Source organism: Halyomorpha halys, unplaced genomic scaffold (genome assembly GCF_000696795.3).
Source record: "Halyomorpha halys isolate HHAL.00 unplaced genomic scaffold, Hhal_1.1 Scaffold349.1, whole genome shotgun sequence".
Classification (NCBI taxonomy): domain Eukaryota; kingdom Metazoa; phylum Arthropoda; class Insecta; order Hemiptera; family Pentatomidae; genus Halyomorpha; species Halyomorpha halys.
In genome coordinates, this window is record NW_027109825.1 from 858,310 (window position 1) to 879,794 (window position 21,485).

The 21,485-nt window shown below is 26.1% G+C and overlaps 1 protein-coding gene across 1 annotated transcript; it reads left to right on the forward strand.

Moving 5' to 3' along the window:
* The first annotated feature begins 135 nt into the window (after positions 1-135).
* LOC106681588 (uncharacterized) lies at positions 136-19,224 on the forward strand. The gene is made up of 17 exons (XM_014421982.3): positions 136-289; positions 2,871-2,919; positions 2,995-3,181; positions 5,357-5,522; positions 5,753-5,931; positions 7,098-7,199; positions 8,337-8,725; positions 10,764-10,922; positions 10,995-11,173; positions 11,718-11,832; positions 12,010-12,133; positions 13,299-13,438; positions 13,783-13,986; positions 15,571-15,714; positions 15,812-15,966; positions 17,797-18,046; positions 18,789-19,224. The coding sequence occupies exons 1-17, from the start codon at positions 284-286 to the stop codon at positions 18,923-18,925; spliced, it is 2,685 nt and encodes an 894-aa protein (XP_014277468.1). The 5' UTR covers positions 136-283; the 3' UTR covers positions 18,926-19,224.
* Positions 19,225-21,485: the final 2,261 nt, after the last annotated feature.

The window sequence follows — 21,485 nt, forward strand, 5'->3', positions numbered from 1 at the left end:
TGCATGAAAACAATTCATCCATTAATACAAAACCAAATCTTATACACATTTTAAATTTCTAAAATTAATTAATTGTACCAGTTATTATCAATCTGAAATGATTCAATTAAGGTAAGCTATTTTTATCTTATCTCTCTTATCAGACATAAACTCTCAAAAACTTACAAACCTGTGACTAGTCCTAGGGTGTGTCCGGCACGAATATCTTTTTCTTTTTTTTGTTTATCATCGAAGGAATATCAGTTTGGAAATGTGCTAGGACAAACTTGGAAGGAACAAAAAAATGAAGGTAAAGAAAAATTAAGTCTAATCTCGATCACTGGTTAACGCTGATTATTTATTTATTTTTTTAATATTCATTTATTTTATAATGAAATATAATAAAATTTCATCTGTTACTGTGGGAAACGTCCCATATTGAGAATTCAAGCTGCTAATACTTAATGAGGTGAAGAAAAAAGTCTTTTGTCTTAGAATAGTTGTTCTTTATACCACAATAGTTATAAGAGTTTTTTTAAATATATGTAGAAAAATAATTTTTCACCAACGGCAACTTATCATCCTCAGGTATATATGAAAATGTTCTGAAGTGGAATGTGTTTTTATTCAACTAACTGACCTTAATAAATATTCACTATTATTTAAGGACAAAATTTTATGTACTTCGTACTGTGGACCTTTTTTAATGTACAATATAAAAAAATCAATGGTTTGGGGACTAGAGATATCAAAAACTTTAGCCAAGAAATTAATTTAAATTTATAGAAATAGAAATTCATGCAAACTCAACAAACTTAATTTTCCTGATGTTTGGAGAAATTTAAGCTACAGAAATGAGAAATATTTTAGGCCTTTCTTTAATTTTTATCCTTTAAAGTTCTATTCAATATAAAAAGTACAATAAGCATAATTGATATAGGATTAAATTTTCTGTATTTCAAAATTCAATGTTCTTTTTGGATTTAAAGACTCATTTAAGTTTTACTTATATAAAGTACACCATACTTAATTTGAGTAATGTTAAAATATAATACTATATCTTAGTAAAAAATAAAAAATATAGACAAAAACGTTAACAAAATAAAAAATATGATTTGTTATAATGAAAATATATTATTCTTATTATGAATATATGATTTGTTATATGAAATTGTAGTAAACATATTCCCTTCGCATTACAAATGCGAACAGAAAAATATATTGCATTCTATCTTCAGCTATATTAACCCACAAAGATATTTGTCTTGCATTTAGATGTTCTGGAATATTTTACTTGGTATATAAAATGGATAAATAATTGAAACCGGGTCTGACAGATCCACCTGTCCCTTTATGGGTTAGTAATTTTTGCATAATTAAAAAGATAAATAATCCTCCCAAAAAAACAGTAATAAAAATTGTTTGGGCTAAAAATAAAAGTAGTAGATAAATTCCAATTACACCTCTCACCAAATAAATGTAATATATGTGTGTACCACAATTCCATATAAATATAGTTGTTTATCATTGATAAACAAAATTTATATTTAATCTAAAAGATTATCTAAAATTTTAATTAAATATTAATTTACTAAAACATTTTTTTTTCATTTATAACATAAATAATTTAGTATGAAATGATCTGATAAAATAGGCCATGTTAAATAAAGTTATGGTGAACACAAATAGATTAATATTATAAAGCATAACTATACAGCTTTGCCTTGATGTCTGAAATTTGTTTTACTTTATAAAAAATAATTCTATCAATATTTAAGCAATGTCAATTCTATTCATCTTATCATTTGAATGTTTTTACTTTTTGCATTGTTCTAGTTTTTTTTTCATTGCTTTTTGTATTTTCTCAACTTTTAAATCTTTACTGAATAAGTAAGTAAATGAATAATTCACCTTTGTATATAGTTTTAATAAACAACATCTGAATGAAATTTAAACAAAATGAGTTCTATAGTTGTTTCCATACATGCAGATAAGATACTACACGTTGTTTTACCTAATTAGGCAACCATTTTGTAACTTATCAAACACATTTAAAGGAAAATTGTAAGTTATTGGTTTAGTTCCTAATGGATTTATCAGAACTCAAGTCATAACCACACTGTTTCCAGTTTATATGTTATAATTCCTATTTATTACTAAATAAAGTGGAAATAAACAAAATATTATATTTAATTTTCAACAGATTTAATAAAAAATAAATTAGATGTTTGTTTATAACAAAAATAGTTTATTTTTAACCTAAAAAGTACTCCATTGTATAATTTTATTCTATCTAATTTCATTTTATAAATAAAATGAAAGTAGATAGAATAAAATTGTAAATTAAAAATTAGATTTATTGACAATAATTTTTAAATTATTCGGATTATTAGCAACAAATTGAAGAATATAAATAAGATACATTGTTGCTATAATAAATAATATCAATTCTTAAAATTCAATATCAATATTTTTATTTGTGTTAATTCAAGGTAATTAATTTTTTTTTATATATATGACTTTTATAAATTTGATTTTTAAATATTGTAGTATATTTCATTTTAATAACATTGTTCTGCCATATTTTTATATTCAAAATCTTCTGGGCTGCCAATATAAGTATCAACATAAACTTAAAAGCTTATTACAGTATTACGAATTAAATGTTTTATTTTTCAAACAAAAGGTTTAAAAATATTAACCGGTGAAATCATATCAGATAAGGGTTGCTCCTTTATTTACTTTTCCCACCTCTCCAGATAGCGAATTCATCAATATGGGAGTTCATATGTTATCAAGGGTGACTAATTTATGACTAACTATTATTTCATTATATGTAACTATTTGATTTTACAATTGTTCCAATTTATGATCAGTTTGAAATGTTACAGAGTAATACAATCATGTGGCTTTTGGTCCTAAGCTGTTTTTTAGTAGCAGGTATGCAAGAGATTTATCAGAACTAGCATTAAATATAACTTTAATTGATCTAATAATTTTTTTTTTAATTTTCAGGTACAAATGGATTGGATATAAAAGAAAACCTTCCTAGTAATTTACAAGAGTGTTACCAAAATACCGTAATAACAACCAAAGATAATCTACTTCCGTTTACAATAAATACATTAATATCACTAATTCGAAAATTAGAAGACACAGTTAATACTGATATAAGGATTTTGTCATCAGCTGTATCACAAACGTAAAGTTTTTTTTTCATAATTTGTAATTTTTATTTTAAAGCTATAGTCATTTCCTGAGTTCTTTCTTATCAATCATTCTGCTGATCTGTACACTTCCATATAGAAAGATCAAAGATCTATATACAATTTTATTTTAAATTTAAATTTAAAAATTAATAATTTATAATAAACAATTAATAAAATATTAAAACAGAAATTGAGTTTTATCGTTATAAGTATTGTTTCATGACTTTAATTTCTATTTTCAGTAATTGAAATCATATAATGAATATTATTTTGGGGAATGGGTTAGTAAAAATTTAAAATTCAAAATATTTTTGAGGAAAAAATATGAGTCAATAATTGTTATTTGAGAGATTTTTAAATATTTCATTTAATTTCTCATATGAAAGATCAAATTAATTGGCAGAAAATGTTTCTCAAACACAATTTATTTAAACTTTCCATAAATTTAAAAAAAAAATATATTTTTTTAATTAATTATTTTAATGTCTGTAAAACTATTGTTTTTAAATCTTTTATTTTCCGTTAAGTTTCAAGTCCACTTGGTTTTAAATTACAATAAAAATATTATGTGAATGATTATAGTTATTTTCAACCTTTGGTTGAATGGATTTTAAATGAGGTGACAGACCTACAACGTTCCCAAAGGGGCATTCATTTTTTTTTTTTTTTACATTAACTTACTTATATTTTGTTTATAAAAATTATTTATTATATGATTCCATAGTTTAATTTATTAATGTTTTCAGGAACAACTATTTTTGATGAAAAAAATTTGAAACAATAATTGTTATTTGAGAGATGTTTTTAAAGTTTCATTTAATTTTTACTATGAAAGATAAAAGTAATTTATGGACAATTTTTCATAAACATAATTTATTTAATCTTTCAGTAAATAAAAAAAATTTTGAATTAAAAACTTTTTTATACATACTTAATCTATTTAAAATAATTATGTTATTGTCCGTAAAATTTACTTTTCTTTGTCTTTTATCTGGCCTAAAGTTTTAAGTCAACTTAAATTTAAATTACAATAAAAATATAAATATATTTTTTGACCCTTTTGTTGAATAGTTTACCTCAGAGGAATTATATGATAAATACAATTATCTATTAAATTATTTTAATTAACATACATATATTTTTATATTGTTTAATAAATATTATATATTAAATTATTTCATACTTTTAGTTTATTTTATAATTATATTTTACTTGCATAAAAAATAAAAGCAACTGAGTATATATTAATTTTTGATCGGGAATAATATAGTGAAATCATAATTGTTATAAAAATATCTCTTTGTTTTTGATAATTATTTGTAATTTTTCAAGATTAATATAACTGGATTAGTATTAATGTAACTGTATAATTTTTAACTGTTGTATGTGAATAATAGACAAAAATTTTTTACTTAAGAGTGAATTATAATTGAATAATAATTTATTTAATGAGGTGAAGTGAATAACTCTTCCACAATAAATTTCTTTTATTTTATTTTAATTATTCGTTACGACAGGCCAATCATCCCATGATCAGACACTCTACAATACAATATTAGTATTTTTATAATTAAAATTTGTAATTTTAATATCATCAGACAGCAATAATGACTATTGTGATTTGTATATATAAGACTAAATAAGGAGATCAGATTAATTTATATAATTTTAAATTGGAGTAAATAATAATGTTAAGATAATTATTTTAATTGAATTAATGTTGTTAAATTATTGTATTGTAGTATTCATAATAAATGTGTTATTTTATATTGTAGAAAGTCTGATGATGGGGCGATGTCCACAAAACATTGTAAGGGATAATTAAAGAAAATAAAAGAAAGTTATTATGGACAAGTTATTCACTTTACCTCTTTAAATAAATGCACAACTTATCCAGTAAATGAACCTGAAATATTAAGATTAATAATAATTATTTCTTTGCTCTAAATAAATAAAATAATTTTTATACCTATTCATTGTAAATAAGTGTTTATTTTTTCTTATCAAGGGTCTTATCATCCCAGGTAATAGTGCATAAGAATAAGTCTTAGTTAATATTCAGAATTAAAAAATAAATAAATGTATATGTATTTCTATATTTGTATAAACTACATACATATATTTAATAATATATTTGAAAAAATTAATGAAAATCATTTATTTATTAGGTACCGTTTTGATGGAATCCAAAGAAATCCAGATGTGCCATGGTCTGACAATGTAATTCCTTATAGTATAACGGGATCAGAATTTTATTTATATAAACTTCTGTTTGAAAACATCATACACAATACACAAACGATCCCTAACAATACGCTTACAAAGCTAGAGCGGGTAAATATTGATATTTTTTATAATTTTTTTTATTTTATTAGTCATAAAATATCATACTTTAAAAGATAATCTCTTAGTATGCATCCATATAAGTATTTTAGAATGAGAGATCTAGCAAATATTTTTATATTTAATATTTTAATATTAAGCAAATATTTAATATTTTTGAATGTTTATGTATTTTAATTATTTATAATATTACCCGAATAAAATTAAAATGTTATTTACAGTGCACTTTGCATTCGATGCTGAGTTTGTCCGTTGATCCATGGGACAGAGGAGACAACAATGATCCTTGCAGTAAAATTTCAAAGTACTCCAGTTCCTCAAGTTGGCAATGGGGAGGAGTTCGATTTCCAAGAGATCTATCAAACAGGGAAGAAATTGAGGTCTTTGATCCAGAAGAAGTGTGAGTGTATTATTCTTAACCACAAAATTATAAATATTCATTATTCAGTCATTTAACCAGAAAATTGTCTTTTGAACAGATCAATGACCAAGACTAAATATTACTTTTTTTATAGTACCAGTAATAAATTTATTTACCTCCATTATGGCTATATTAGCAGTTTCTTAAGTAGGTGATGTGGCACCTTGGGGTGCTTCAATTATTTTATCCAATACTAGATCAGCCTGGTGGACCTTACCTGGTTATTATAACAGTTCGTTTTTTTTTTCTGTTTAACAATTGATAGCGGGGAGGGTAGGGGGAGAGTACAGCCTCGTGCAAAGGATACGGCTAACTATTTACAATGCTATTAATATTAAACAATTGTGAATAATTACGATGAGTCCTAAAATATATATACATAAATAAAAAATTAAATAAAGTAAATAGATAAAAATTATAATACTTAAGGAGTGAGAAAAAGAAACGTTAACCACAAAACAATATTTCACTTTCTTAAAAAAATTGAAATAGCAAATATATAGTACATTCTAGTATTTATTTTGCACTTTTTTTCCTTTATACTGCATACTCAACTACCCTAATGATGATTATAATGACATTTTTATATATTTTTAGCCCAACAAGGTTGCTGCAAAAAAGTTTGAGTCCAAAAAGGGTGCCATGGGAAAAAAAGTTTGTGAACTGCTGGCCTTGAGACATATAGAGGGGGTTGGCCTAGAAAGATAAGAAAAAACAAAAAAATAAGAAATGAAATAAAATAATATTAACTAAAAATTAAAATCACTTAGTGCAAGTTTCCAATATATAAAGATAAAAGAATAATACAATTTAAAATTTATTGTAGGAAGATATTCCGGATGGCAGTCAATAAAGATATCAAAATAATAAAGAAAACTATTCAGTGTTAACCAGCGTTTCATCCCACTTTACAGGGCTGACAGATTTAAACTGAAATGTCAACTGTTTGACGAAGCCCTGTCAGCCTGTGGGGTTAAACGTTAGTTAACAATAAATAGTTTTCTTTACTATTTTGATATCTTTATTGACTGCAGCCCGGACTATCTTCCTACAATATACTTCATATGGTTACCTATCTTCTTCCAATTTTAAAATTTAACCTTCTTTCAGACCTAATATATTTTATTGGTTAATATTTGCTTCAGGCATCTAAATGATGAAGACATGATGGGGCGTTCCATGATGCAGACATTTTCAAACGCCATAGAAAGTCAATGCCCGTTGGAAAATGGCGTTGTTTATGACAAGTAAGTCATGTTTGAATTTATTACAAGTTTAATCAAAATTATTTTACAATATCAGAAATATTTTATAATACTCCAAATCTATATATATGTAAATATTAATGTATTGTATAAATGATTTAGTTTTGTATTTCTGGGAACACTTTGGGTACTCAAATTTCATATTTTTTTTTCTTTTTTGCCATTTCTGGCATATGAAGTGGTAACTCTACAGGATCATTATTCTTTTCTAATCCAATTCTAATAAGAGTGGGAAGGTCATTTTATTTCGTGGGACTGCTAGAAAATGAAAATGAAATCATACAGACTGGATTTCATTATGATTTCTGAAATTTTATTGAGGGGAAATCTCTCTAAGTTAAATGAAATATTTCTTTTATTTAACAATTTCCATTAATTCAGCTGAGTATCTATCCAGAGTGATAGCTGAAGTATGATATTAATAATTAAGACTGTCAATTGTCTAAATAACAAGAAAATACCGAAAAAAAAATAAGTTTAGAACAATAAAATTTATGAAAAACCAGTGGATACCTGGGGCCTGTTTCATAATGAAAGCTAATAGCATTAGTCTATAAATACAAGTACACAAACTACAAAGCACAAGCACTAATACATTTTGTTTTATGATTGGGATGACTAATAGTGATATTACATGAGTATAAAAGTAAATAATTCTCTGGAAGAATTGTATAAGTCATTGAAATAGTACCAAATACAAACTACAAAATTAGTAGTATTAGTTTTTACTCAATTATGAAACAGGGCCCTGATGGTATGTATATATCATTTGAAAAGAAGATTTAAAAATATGGTTTGTACACATCACAGAACTTATACTACTTATTAATGAAAATAAAAAGTTAAATTAAAGAAATAATTTTTTATAAACCAATTAGAGTAAATTTTTGAAACCCAGCTTTATTCTACATCTATAAAGGGAACAACTATCAATAATTTCAACTTTAGAAAACTTATTGAGAGGGTGTTACACTTTTTTTCTGTTCTAGGCCAATTTGCTATTTCTAATGCTTAAACAGGTTTCACTTCAGTAACTCCAGTCCTTTCATTTTAATGTATATATTTTTTAATGTGTTTAAAAATATATATATTCACTTACCAACAAATTTTTATTTTTAGACATGGTGCAATCTCCCCAGGAATAGTGCTGGCTGGTATAGCAACTGGACTTCAACCAGAGAATATAAATGTTAACAACTTATTTAACAGTATCTCTCCCCGTAATAGACAACAACAACAACGTCAGCCTTTATTTGGCAGAGCACAAACCAGAACCCGAGGAAACCAAGGAGATTATGATGATAGCTATGGGGGAAGAAATAGTGGCGGAAGCAAAAGTTTTGGTGGTAGAGGTTATGGAAATTCTGGAGGCTCTGGAGGATATGGAGGCTCTAGAGGATATGGAGGTGCTGGAGGATATGGTGGTTCTGGAGGTTATGGTGGTTCTGGGGGATACGGTGGTTATGGAAGTTCCACAGTAGATAACCGCTATGTATCTACATTAGCTGGTAAGTTAATTTAATAATATTCTGGTTAGATGCAGATCTTACCAATCTGAGATCTGCGGGTAGAACCCGTTCAAATCCAGCCTGGAGCGTTGACTTTTTTCAATAAGTAGTCTTTCCACTAAATGAAAAACTTGGTCCCCACCATGGTTAGGTTGGCCACCTATGGATAACCCCCCTTCTTGTTTGTCAGAAAGGACCAGGAAAGGGGTCTTATAAAAAAAAAAAAAAGAAAAAAAAAGAATTTCATAAAATTGAAGATACAGATTACGGAATAAAATACTAGGTTGATACAAAAGTATTTGTGTGTTAATTCATTGCTGGCATTTTAAAGTTTCCACTTTAATCCTTAGTCAACTCTGAATGCTTGTACATGTTACTGTGATATTTGATATTTCAGTAAAGGTTGACATTCACTAGTCATGATCTATTTACGCTCAGAAACTTAGTGTAATTTGAATTGAAAAATATGTTTTCACTAGTGTAGGTCAATAGTTCTCAATGAAAATCATCCTTGCCTATAACGGTGTAGGAGAAGTTCGAAAGATCTCACACAGTTCCTCATTCTCAATAAAACAAATCTATGTTGTGATATTTCACTTTTAAGGCTTTAGGTTTGTTGATGGAATATTCATACTTCATTGTATAAATTGAAACACTATTCACATTTGATTATTTAAGTATCCCATAAAACTGTTCAGATTTTAATATGATAACAAAATCCACTTAAAAACCTTTGAAAACAGATAACACCATGATATTCACATTGGAGCTAGGAACATAGCGATGGAATATTAGATAGCGAAAGCTGAAGTCATTTGTGATTTGATACAAGGGGAGCCATTTTGCTTAGGCATGGTCCTCTAATCATAATAAAGTCCGCAGAAAGTAACAACCACTAAACATACTCAGTGGAGGTTAACCTTCACTAGTGAAAGCTGATCGGACAAGATTATGATCAACTTTTACTGGTCATTTTCGTGAAGGTTGACAGTCTATGGGAATGGTTACCCTTATTTAATATTCATCTGTCACTGTAACACATGTAACATTATTGTTAAACTAAACTAGGTTTGTAAAAATTTAAAATAACTATTGTTGAGAAAAAAAAAAAAAGCATTTATCAATAATTATTTTTTGAGAGAATTTTTAATTTAATATGTAACTAAGGAATTTAACAAAAAAATCTTCAAACATAAAAGTTTCCTTTGAATAATCTAGCTTGTGCTAGCAATAAAGATATGAATGGATCAGTCATTAATCTTCCAGAAAGGTTTTTATACACCAAAACTGAAAATATTCTGGTGAAAGTTAAGATTTTTTTTATTATTCCTGAAAACTTAGAAGAAAGGTTAGAATCTTTTTTTGAGGATGTTCTTCAAATGTATTTAAAAATATATTTGTTTACACAAATCTATGGGAAAGTATAATTTGTATGAAATAATATTTATATGAGAAAATTTATAGTTGATCATATGTAACAGATTGTAGGAAGATGGTCGGGGTAGCGTTGAAGAAAGGTACAAAGTAGTAAAAAGTAAACTATTTATTGGAAATGAACATTTCGCCTCACTTTGCAGGGCTTCATCAGAGCTGAATACAAGAAACTTTTCATAGTCATCTCTGATGAACTTCTGCAAAGTAGGTTGACACATTGGTTGCCAATAAATAGTTTTTTGTTTTTTTTACCATTTTGTACCTTTTTTGACTGGCCACCAGTATTATCTACCTATAAAATAATATTTAATAATTATTTCGGGCTAGTACACAGGACTGTGTCCCTGGTTTATATTTTTTGTTCTCCTAATCTTTATTATTGGTGTTTAATTTATTTTTTATTTACCATTTTATAAGCAACAAATAAGTTGCCTTGGTCCATTTGACTAATTCTTATATTTAATGATAATAGTAGAGAGGGAAATGGTGAAATTTTTCATTTCTAATAATTTTATTAGAAATTTAATAATATATCATCATATAATATATTAATATACATATAATAATATGTACTATGTAATATGATTTTCATTACCTTTGACAGGTGAACTTGCTGAAGTAGCTCTGTTGCTTGGACCTCAACAGCAAATTAAAGTGGGCATGAGTGGTGGATGGAACGATACAGCAATTCCAAAATATTATTTTATTAGTGACTACATCAAATATGCATTGAGTGATTCGAAAATCAGAGGAAGCATTGATGGTATATAAATTAAAGTTCTTTGTATTTACTCTTTCAAAACTAACATCTAATTTCTTTTTTAATATTAAATAGGTCTGCTGTTAGCAAAAGATATAAAGAATTTCTATGATGCATCATCTGGTGGACTGAAACTGTCACAGGTTTTGGGAATGTACTATTCGGAAAAAGGATTGTTTGGTGGCAAAGTTAAAGCGTGTAACAGAAGAGACTATTTAGATGAAATAGCTCCAGATCAAGAATTAAAAGATCAAGTAAAATATCTCATTATTTATAAAATATACATTTTAAAAACAAAAAAATATTAGATTTGTTGAATTATTTAATTCCTGTCTTTTAGTCTGTGCTATATTTTTATATTTCTTTTTTATTTGTTATCATTTCCTTTTTCATTAATTGCCTTATACTGTTTTGTAATTCTTGTTTATTCATACTTTTCACTGTACATCTTATTTTTATTCTCTTTAATTTACTCTGTTCATTTTTATATTCACATATATTAAATCATATTTAGCCACACCTTAGTTTAATTTTATTTCATGTTATCTATTCTCTTATTTATTTCACTTTATTTTAGTTGTTTGTATCTTTTATTAACCCTGATGAAGCCCCTGCAAAGTGGGGTGAAACATTAACACTCATTAAATAGTTTAATTACTATTTGAGTTTTTTCTTAGTCCGCATCCAATATTTTTTCTTTTCTACTACTGTTATTGATTTTTTTTTGTCAATTAACTAAATATTTTTATATTATAAAATATTTTTTAAAAATTAATTTCATTTGGTCTATCATTCTAGACGTTCTCCTTTGCTGCTGTCTTACATGATAGATTACCCCAGTCTGTGGTAATCAATGAAGAAGGTATCGAAAGTTATATATCTTATGCTGCAGACAGTCTTAAAAGCTATGTTGGTAAGATCATGGATGTACTATGTTTACTTGACTAAGTTCAGCTAAGATTTTAAGGATAGTCTTGAATCAATTATTTAATTTATTTATCGTCTAACTCTGACAAGTTGTAAATTTTTAATATTTCATAACTAACCTAACTAAACATATAAACATAATAAACCTGTCTTTAATTTTCAGCTTCGATGACAGATCACTGCACAACAGGAAATACAAACAGTTCCTACGTTCCTTCACCAGCTGTGGACTTGCATGTTGTAATTGATTCTAGATATGACTACAAGGATATATCTAGGATATTAGTGTAAGTAATCTATTTTTGTTTTGGTAATATAAATTAAACAAAAACCTATCGCCAGAAACCCAATTTTTATGCAATACACTACCTCTAAGCTATGATATTTTTATTTATATATGGTTAAAGAAAAGACTAAAATAAAAAAATAATATTATTCTGAAATCATAATCAATAATGAGTTTGAATTGCAAGAAAGAAAATATAGTAAAATAAAATTTGTTGTTACAATTAAAGAATAATAATTAATAACGAAGTATTATTAGTTGACCATAGATTTATATGAGGAGAAGATAATCGGGGATGTGGTTAGCAAAGATTAGTTTGTGCCGACGTTTTAACCTAAATTTCAGGCCTTCATCACGGCTGAAAAACAAAGCGAGATAACAACCTTAATTCAGAGAAACGTAAAAATAAAAAAAAAAATAACAAACTTGGAAATATACATAACAATAAATTAATTAGATAGTAGTTAATGCTAATAGAAGATAAAATATCATATTTTAGAGCTAAGAATTATATAAAATAAATGATATCATGTATCATTTATTCCTTTATTTATTTATTTATTCAACTACACTCTACTTAATTTATTGTTATGTGTATTTCCAAGTTTATGTATTATTATTTTCTTGCTATATTTCTTGGTTATAAAAGTTGTTATCTCATTTGGTTTTTCAGCCCAAATGCAGGCTGGAAATTCTGGTCAAATCATCGGCACAAATAACTAAGTTTTATTTATTTGTATTTCTTTGCTGACCGCACCTCTGACCATCTCCTCATAGATAATATTGAAGTTGCTATTTAAAAGTCTTGCTTTAAAATTGATAACCAAACACATTTTTATATTTCATTCAATAAAATTAAATATTTTAAACAAATGAGACAAAACATCATAATATGAAAATTACTAATAATAGTAATAAATAGGGAAATTACTACTAATATAGTTACTTATAAAATATTGATGAATTATGTTACTTTTTTGATCTACTTTTTTTGTCATTTAATGTTTATTTTAATTGAAATAAATGTTTTCCATCATTTTTAAATAATTAACAGAATTTACTGATGATACACAAAAAAGATAGTTGTGTCTAAATTTAATAAATCTGAAATTAAATGAAATAATTTTAAATGTAAATTTATAATGGGTTCTCAATTATGATTCTAGATACCTGGCCGATAATATGGAAGTTAACAAATACTCAAGCAATTTTACTGTGATTAACGGAGATGGTAGCATTTTAATTGACTCTGTACAAAGCTCTCTTGACGTTTATGGAAATTTCACTTACAATAACTACAGTAAAAGTAAGTAAAGTATGTAGTTAAATTAAAAAAGTAAATATTATTATTTTAATTGGCTACCAATTGTAGCACCATTTCTTTCATTGGCAACTGATACTGAATATAATAAATTAAGAATATAAAAAAATATTCAATATGAATATTACATACATATTGTAATATAGTAATTTAAGTCCTATTTGTATATATATTCTTACTTTATTAATGTATTGTATGTATATAATATGTACTTATTAACTGGGTTTGTAAATACCAGTAACCGGGTTTATCCTGAATAACATGAAGCAATGTTTCATGAGTAATTAAGAAAGAGTAATATCAGTTAGAGAAGATATATTCTGTTCTAGTAAGTTACAAAGGATTAGATCTGGAGAAATTAGTAACATCATCGTTGATCATCAGGTTTAAGAACAGGTTGATTAATGACAAGCAGTCACAATCAGGTGGAGGAAATGCCAGAGTAGTCTTGTTTGTCGTTAGCAGTGGAACAACTGTCAACAACCAAGATTTAATTGTAAAGAAAATCGCATATTTCAAAGAAATTATTCCAGGTAATTCCTGTTTTTTTTTTTTTATATTGATGATATTAGATAACTAATGATTAATTAACATAAATAAATTATAATATTTATATTAATAAAATGTACGATATTACTTTTAGTGTTTCATTTTATATGCACTATGAGAAAAAGTTGAATTTCAAATTGTTTAAAAATCCAATCAGGGGCAAAGACTCATTTAATTTGTATAACTCAAATATAAAGACTACTGGAAACCAGGAACTGTCCAAAAAAACATGAATGCTAGAAAAATAATATTCAATGTTTGATGACACTTGAAAAATTCAGTTTTTGTTTTGAACGACTGAGTTACTAAATAATAATTATTATTAATTGCTAAGCCTTAACTGTTGAGATTCCATTAATTGATGTACATCGCCTGACCGCTTGATTTTTCCCATTTATATAGACTTTTATTCCCCATTGAATATATTTTTCAAACCCATTTTTAATAGTTATTAACAGGAGTTTTGATTTCATAGTAATATAGTGTTTTTCTTCATCTAGTTTTACTCGATATTAACTCAATTTAAAAAAAAAAAAAAATGTGACATTTCAAATTTGATATGAATAATTAAAAAGATGAATGTATGACAATTAATTAATATGAAATGAACTAAAGTTTTCCCAGTTTAATAAAATTTAAATTAAATCAGTAGCATTGTTTTAAAGTGTAAGCAGTAACAGACCAATTAACTGAAATCAAGTACATCACAAAATACAAAGAAATATTAAAAGAAATTAGAAGGAAAAAGTCAGGGCTACAGAAAGCAAAAATAGTTTTAACTATTTATTGATTGCCAACGATTTGATCCACAATAATGATGAAGACATTCAAGGCTAAAACAAAAAAGATATATACGAGTAGGTAGAGCCAATGTAAATGCATATTTAATGCAGCCCTGACCATCTCCTTATAATTCACATACAGTCAACCATTTATTATCATTAGTAGATGAACCTGTCGATTTGTGTGTTTTAACTTATTTATTCATTAAATTATTTTATTATTATTATTATTTATTTTTAACTTATTTATTCAGTCAAGTATTCCTTTTACCCAACTTTTTATTATATTATTCTTTAAATCTATGTATTAGTTTTGTTTTGGTAAAATTTATTTATTTGTTTGTTTCACTGTAAACTGATCTACTGCTGTGACTATTATTTTTCTGGCTTGATCTCACATCACTGTCTAATACTGAATTTGTTTAGCGGGTCACTGGGGAGGATCTGAGAGGGGGAATTCAGGAGAGTGAATTTGTTAATCAAATGAAATAAAAATTGTGAAATGGAAGGGACAAGAAAGGGAAAGAAAAAAGGAATAAATTGAAATATTTGTATTTAGTGTGTAGACTGGAATTGATTGTAAAAGAAAACTGTGGAAAAAAAAAGGTTTTCTTTCATTTTTATAATATCATGTAAAAATATTTAATTTATATGTCTAATCACAGATTGATTAGTATTCTGTATAAGATAGCAACCCAATATATTTGGGCAGTATGAATGAATAAAGCATTTCTCTCTCTATTACATTAAAAGAAATATTTTCATTAATACTTTTTTTTTTTACAGATGTTAAATTTCTTTTCTTGGTTAATGGAGCTAAAGAAAAATTTTCCCGTTTTGTTGAAGATACCAACAATGATATTTTCAGTATAACTGTGTTCACAGATGTTTCATCGGTAATGAGTCCTGTAATAAAACGCATTTCTACAAGTAAGAACTTAAGGGAAGCTTTGCTATGTTGCCAAAAGATATTTTTATGATAAAACTTTTTATTTTGTTTAATTTATGTTTATTTTTTTCTTTTCAGTTCCGAAGAGAATAATAAATCCCCAATGTGGAATATCTTTTTCACCGTTGTGGTACAACTCAGCAACTGTTAATGGCTATTTAGAAAATCCTGAAATTCATTATTATAGGGTTCATCCCTATTATTTTTTTAAAGCAGCAAATGCGCGCATAACTGTTAGTATTTTGATTTTATAAATGTTAACAATAGAATGTTATTAGTTATTTCTTTATAAATTATTTTCAACTTGGTTAATGAATGAAATTTATATCTTTCTTTAATTGTTCATCAATGGTCATTTAAAAAACATTCATGCTGATTTATTAAATTTGATTAAATATTTTTTATATTAAACAATTACTTAATTAAAAGTGGTCACATCCTTCCAATTAGAAACAAAAAGCATTTAGATATTGAATAAATTTTAGAAATATTTCTATTTAATTTACTTTAAAATTTTTTATTTGTAAATTTCATTGTTCATATATAAATATAGAACAAACTAAATGTTTTTCCGATTCTCATTAAAATAAAAAGTTTCCCACTTACATTTTTACTATACCCCAATTATCTGGTAAAGTTTATATCTCAGGCTCAAACACTGTAAAGTTTTATTGCTTTTTAGGAAATACATTAATTTTCTGATGGTTAGTTATTTCAATTTTATCAAAATAAGTTGGTATCCATGATTTTTGTTTTATCGCATGTGTTTTTTTTTTTTTAAATTCTTAGTAAAAAAAATTTCTTAATTTTGTATAATTTACTTCTTTTTTTCCCATTGAACCATTATAATTTAAAACATTAAGAACATGAATAACAGGCCTCACAAATATCCGGGGGGAGGTTGTGAGTGAGTAATGTATAATTATATGCTTGAAAAAGTCCTGGATAGGGCCGGGGACTCGAACTCGCAGCCTTATTTAGGTAATGTCGATGATTTTGGTGTGGTAAAAAATATTTGAGTGTATTAAAGCTCAAAATTTGAAAATTCTATTCTACTCTTCTAGTTTGTAAGAAGTGTTATTCGTTACAAATCAAAAGTGATAAATCAGAATTATAATTTACAAAATAATTGTTTAATTATTAGACTATTAAAACTTATTTTATTATAATATGCTTTTTATTTAGTTTTTAAGTGGAATTGTTGTTTTTTGTACTGTTCATAAACATCTTTTACTTTCTAAGTTAAGTTTAGAATTGATGTTTGTATGTGTTTTGTTTTTTATCTTTATTTTTAGTTATGGCTTTTAATTTTTTTGTTTTTTTATGATTTATGAAAGAACATCAGATTTATTAATTTTAGTAAGACTGGTTCGTATACAAGATAATGATTATTTATCAAGAATCTCTATTTTATTCTGAAAAATATGTATTAATGCTTTTGTTTTTAATATCATTATAATTTAATCTTTCAATATTAATGCATTATTTTGTATTGATGGTTTCTATCTTAATTTTTTTTATCTCTTTGTTATGATTTTATTTCTCCTACAGGAGTTTTTTTTTATTTTATATTTTTTCTGATAGTTTAATTGATTTGGCTTATTTTGTTATTTACTTAACATTATGATAGCTTGATACATTTTTTTTAGTAAGAATAAATTAATTGAGTCTAGTATTGTTATTTTGTTAATAATGATTTCTTTAGCATGATTTTTTTCTTTTTTGTACATCAATTTTTAATTATATTTTGAAATATTGTTGATTCCCATTTTTTTTTTTTATACTTTGGTGGAGATACCTGAACAAATTATTACTGACTTTTTATACTTTATTTGCCTTTATTATTAGGTATTCTTTATATTAATTTATATAATAGTTCCTCGGATTTTTTGTTTCTTTCATTTGATAACATAAATATATTTTATAATATCTATAATTATGCCATTCTTGTTTAAGATCTTACTTTTGAAATTATTGTCTGCTTGAAACTTTTTTGAATCAGAGTATAAAATTAAATTGAAGTAATCAGAAAAACATTTTCTTATGATAATTAAACGTTTCAGGTCAAAAATGAAGACCTCAGAAGGACAGTAACGGTGTGTACTTCTAGAAATATTTCAATGCCGATTTCCAATCATACGAGAGGTGCAGGTGATGTGCAGTGTTTTGATTTGAAAGGATCAGATGCCCATGACTTTTATATAAGCCAGGATTTCTGTACCTCCTCTCATGCAATCGATTGTAGCCCTGTTTACTTTTCTGTTGGAACAAATGATGCATCTTCGACTCAATTGACATCTCCTTCTTGTACAGGTAACGATTCAATATGATATTAATGAATTATTTGACATTAATCTTTCAATTTTTATAAATTAAAAATATCTTTCAGAGTGTATCATATGACTTTGAGTTATCATCATCCTACTTTGAGTTAACATTAATCCTTGCTTATTGAAAATTTCTTTATTAGGCACGATAGCAAACCTTACCATAGGTCCTAACCGTAGCTCAGGGGTTAGGCACTATTCTATCAATCTGAGGTCTGCAGGCGATGCCGTTAAAATCCGGCCTTGGGGCGTTGACTTTTTCATTAAGTGACAGTTCCACAAAATGAAAAACTTGACCCCCAACCATGGTTAGAATAGGTTGGTCACCTGTAGATAACCAGGCGAACGTCACCTTCGACATGAATTGCCTTAAATTAAAAATAAAAAAACCTTACCCTAATTATATTACCATTTTTAGATTAGTAAAAAAATAATTATTACTATGTTTTCGTGTTGGGGATATATGTTGGGTGGTAAGTAGAAGTTGTGTGATGTGCACCCAGATTTTTTCAGCAGGATTTATTGTTTTTGGGGAGTTTAAATACTTTATTTGATAAAGGAAATCAAACTTAAATAATGAGTAGATATGGTATCAGTTAATTTTATTATCCTTTTTTTTTGTTTTTCATATTTCACAATGAATGAAATAACTAGTGGTAGTAATTATAATTATAATTATACTACTTTAGTTATTTATTATATTATTCAATTTATTTTTTGAATTTCAGATCCTGGCTGCAAATATCCGGACATGACAAAGTATTCGATCATGCACCAAGGCCTTGGTTGCTATAGTTCTTCCTGTCACCTCATTGCAACACCTTTTCTAATTCTCTTAATGATTTTAATGAAATTTACCTTATAAAAAAGTACAAAATAAAAATATGAAAAAAAAATTCAACAATTAAATCTTAATATGAAACTGAACCTTGTGGTAGTTATTGTTGATTGAATTAAGTAAATAAACCCAGATGTTGATAAAATTAGATTTTGGTAAAGCAATGAATCTTAAATAATATATATGAAAAAAATGAATGTGTGCCAGAAGGGATACTTGATAAAATCTAATAAATTAAAAAAAAATATAATTATCTAATTTTCAACTATTTTTCTATTCCATAAAGTAAATAAAAAAGACAATTTTAAATTAAGTTTTTTTTTTTTTTTATAAAAATTTATTAATATTGAAGATTGTTAGTTCATCTATTATTATTTATGATTTAAATGTAATTATTTCTATGAAATAAACCTGATATTGTAACAGTAACACACTTGTAGGCCAAAAGATACACTTGAAAAAAAATTTGTTATCCATACAATAAATTTTTATATAGACATTCTGAGATGCAAGACCAACAGAGAATATTCTGAGATGAAACCAAATAGTTTTTATTGTGCTGTTTTCATTATTTATTAATTTTTTTTCATAATTTTCAGGCTTATTTACTCTTAACATAACATTTATATAATAGGGATTAGTAAGTATTGAGTAATTATGATTAAATTGTGTTTGTATTTTATTTTTAAATTCTTCAGTGTAAAACACATTAACATTCAACTTATTAGAAAATAAATAAATTTTGTTGTGATCAAGATCGCTCAGATAAATTTCAACTGAATGATCAAGAAATAACTTTTTATTCTTGAACAGAAATATCATTGTAAATGATGAATAAATATCAATTTTTGTTAAGCAAACACCGCCCAGTTCTATTTAATTAAAGTTTAAAACTGAGATCAATTTTGTTAGAAGTATTTGAATAAATTTATCAATATTGGTATTAAAGAATATTGAATTTTCATTATCGAAAATATTAAATTTATGAACTAAACAAAGTGACTTAATAGTACAACACATTCCATTTATATAATTCATTATGTTTTTATGTATATGAATTTAAGTTATATATTATGTTCATTAAGTAATAAAACAATAAATATATATATTATAAATGAGGAAAATGTAGTATAATAAATGTAAGTGGTTATTTTTATTTCTTTTAACTGATGTTTATAATTTTGTAAAATATATAATAATAAATAAACATTTTATAAATATATTATTTACTACCTGAATTACACAAACAAAGTAATTTCGAACTAGTGGCAATTTTAGTTTGTTTAATTTTAATTTGGCAGTTCAATCTTGCATTTCATTAATATTTGATTACAAATATTAATAGATTAAAATTTTCCATTGTTATAAAAAGCTAATCTAATTGGAATGGATAAGCTGTGATTCTTACTTCATTGTTCATTGAATTTCATCATTATTATTTTAAGCCAGTAAAAATTTAAAATAAGCAAATAAAATAAAATAAAATAAATGAGTACTTTCATTCACTATATCTAATTATATAAAATGAAAACTTATTTAGTAAGAACTTATAACATTAAGAAGATATAAATAGATATGGTTTTGAGTAAAGACCATATGACTAAGATAAATAGAAAATTTTTGCACAGTCTTCGAATTATGCAGTAACATGACAATATAGGAAGTACCTCATGACGGAATGATAACCCCGAAATGTTGTTTATGGATCAATAAATAAATAAATTTAAGTAAGGAAGAGTATATTCATTCACTACATCTAATATAGATATAGAAATATATAGAATATAATCTTTGTTATTTGATTATTTTTAAAAGGAGTATTTGAAATGAAGTGATCAGGGAGCGTATAGTAAATTTCAAGAAACATTCTACCTTACATATCAGATCTCTAAAACCATTTGAAAATAAAATTTGTTCATCTTTGACAAATTCAAATGATTTTTTTGGCACCTAGTGGAAATAGTTTCAAATTGTGACCAAGAAATGAATAAATGTTTGTAAATTCTTAAGAATAATTTTATTGATTTGACTGGATCTAAAACAAATTAATCAATTTCTCATTACAACTTTTTTGCACAGTTTTAAATGAAAGTGGCAAGAAGGTAATGAAAAAAAGTGTTGACAAAATAAACTGCTTATCTTTTATTTACTTTGGAATTAAAACAAGAAAATTCATCCTATTGTACCGAAATATGTTTTCCGGGTTTCTCTACAGACCTTGTAGATCTTTGGCCCCTGAATCAGCCTTCTCCACCCATGCCTGTCTGTCTTGGGCGACTGCTTTCCAGTTTGCTAAAACTCTTTCGCATCTTTGTCGATACTGTCTATCCGTCTGGTTTTTGGCCTCCCACTTCATCTCTTGCCATCTATACTGGCATTCATTCTTGTATAGAGGTGTCATGATAGATTGCTTCGAGTCACGTGTCCCGCCCATCTTAATCTCCCTGCCTTCAAATCATGAGATATTGACTGACCAGCCTCTGCAAGCATTTCATTATTAGTTCTTCTCCATGTGTTAATGCTCTGATCCCAGATTGCTTGCAATGTAATATAATATATAAATTATTATATACCAATCGTTCTGTTT

Bases quoted from the DNA above. Each gene is read 5' to 3' on its own strand.
- LOC106681588 (XM_014421982.3), top strand. The intron at 13,987-15,570 runs GTAATTCCTGTT...TTTTTTTTACAG, and splicing joins TTTCAAAGAAATTATTCCAG to ATGTTAAATTTCTTTTCTTG. The intron at 15,715-15,811 runs GTAAGAACTTAA...TTTTCTTTTCAG, and splicing joins AATAAAACGCATTTCTACAA to TTCCGAAGAGAATAATAAAT.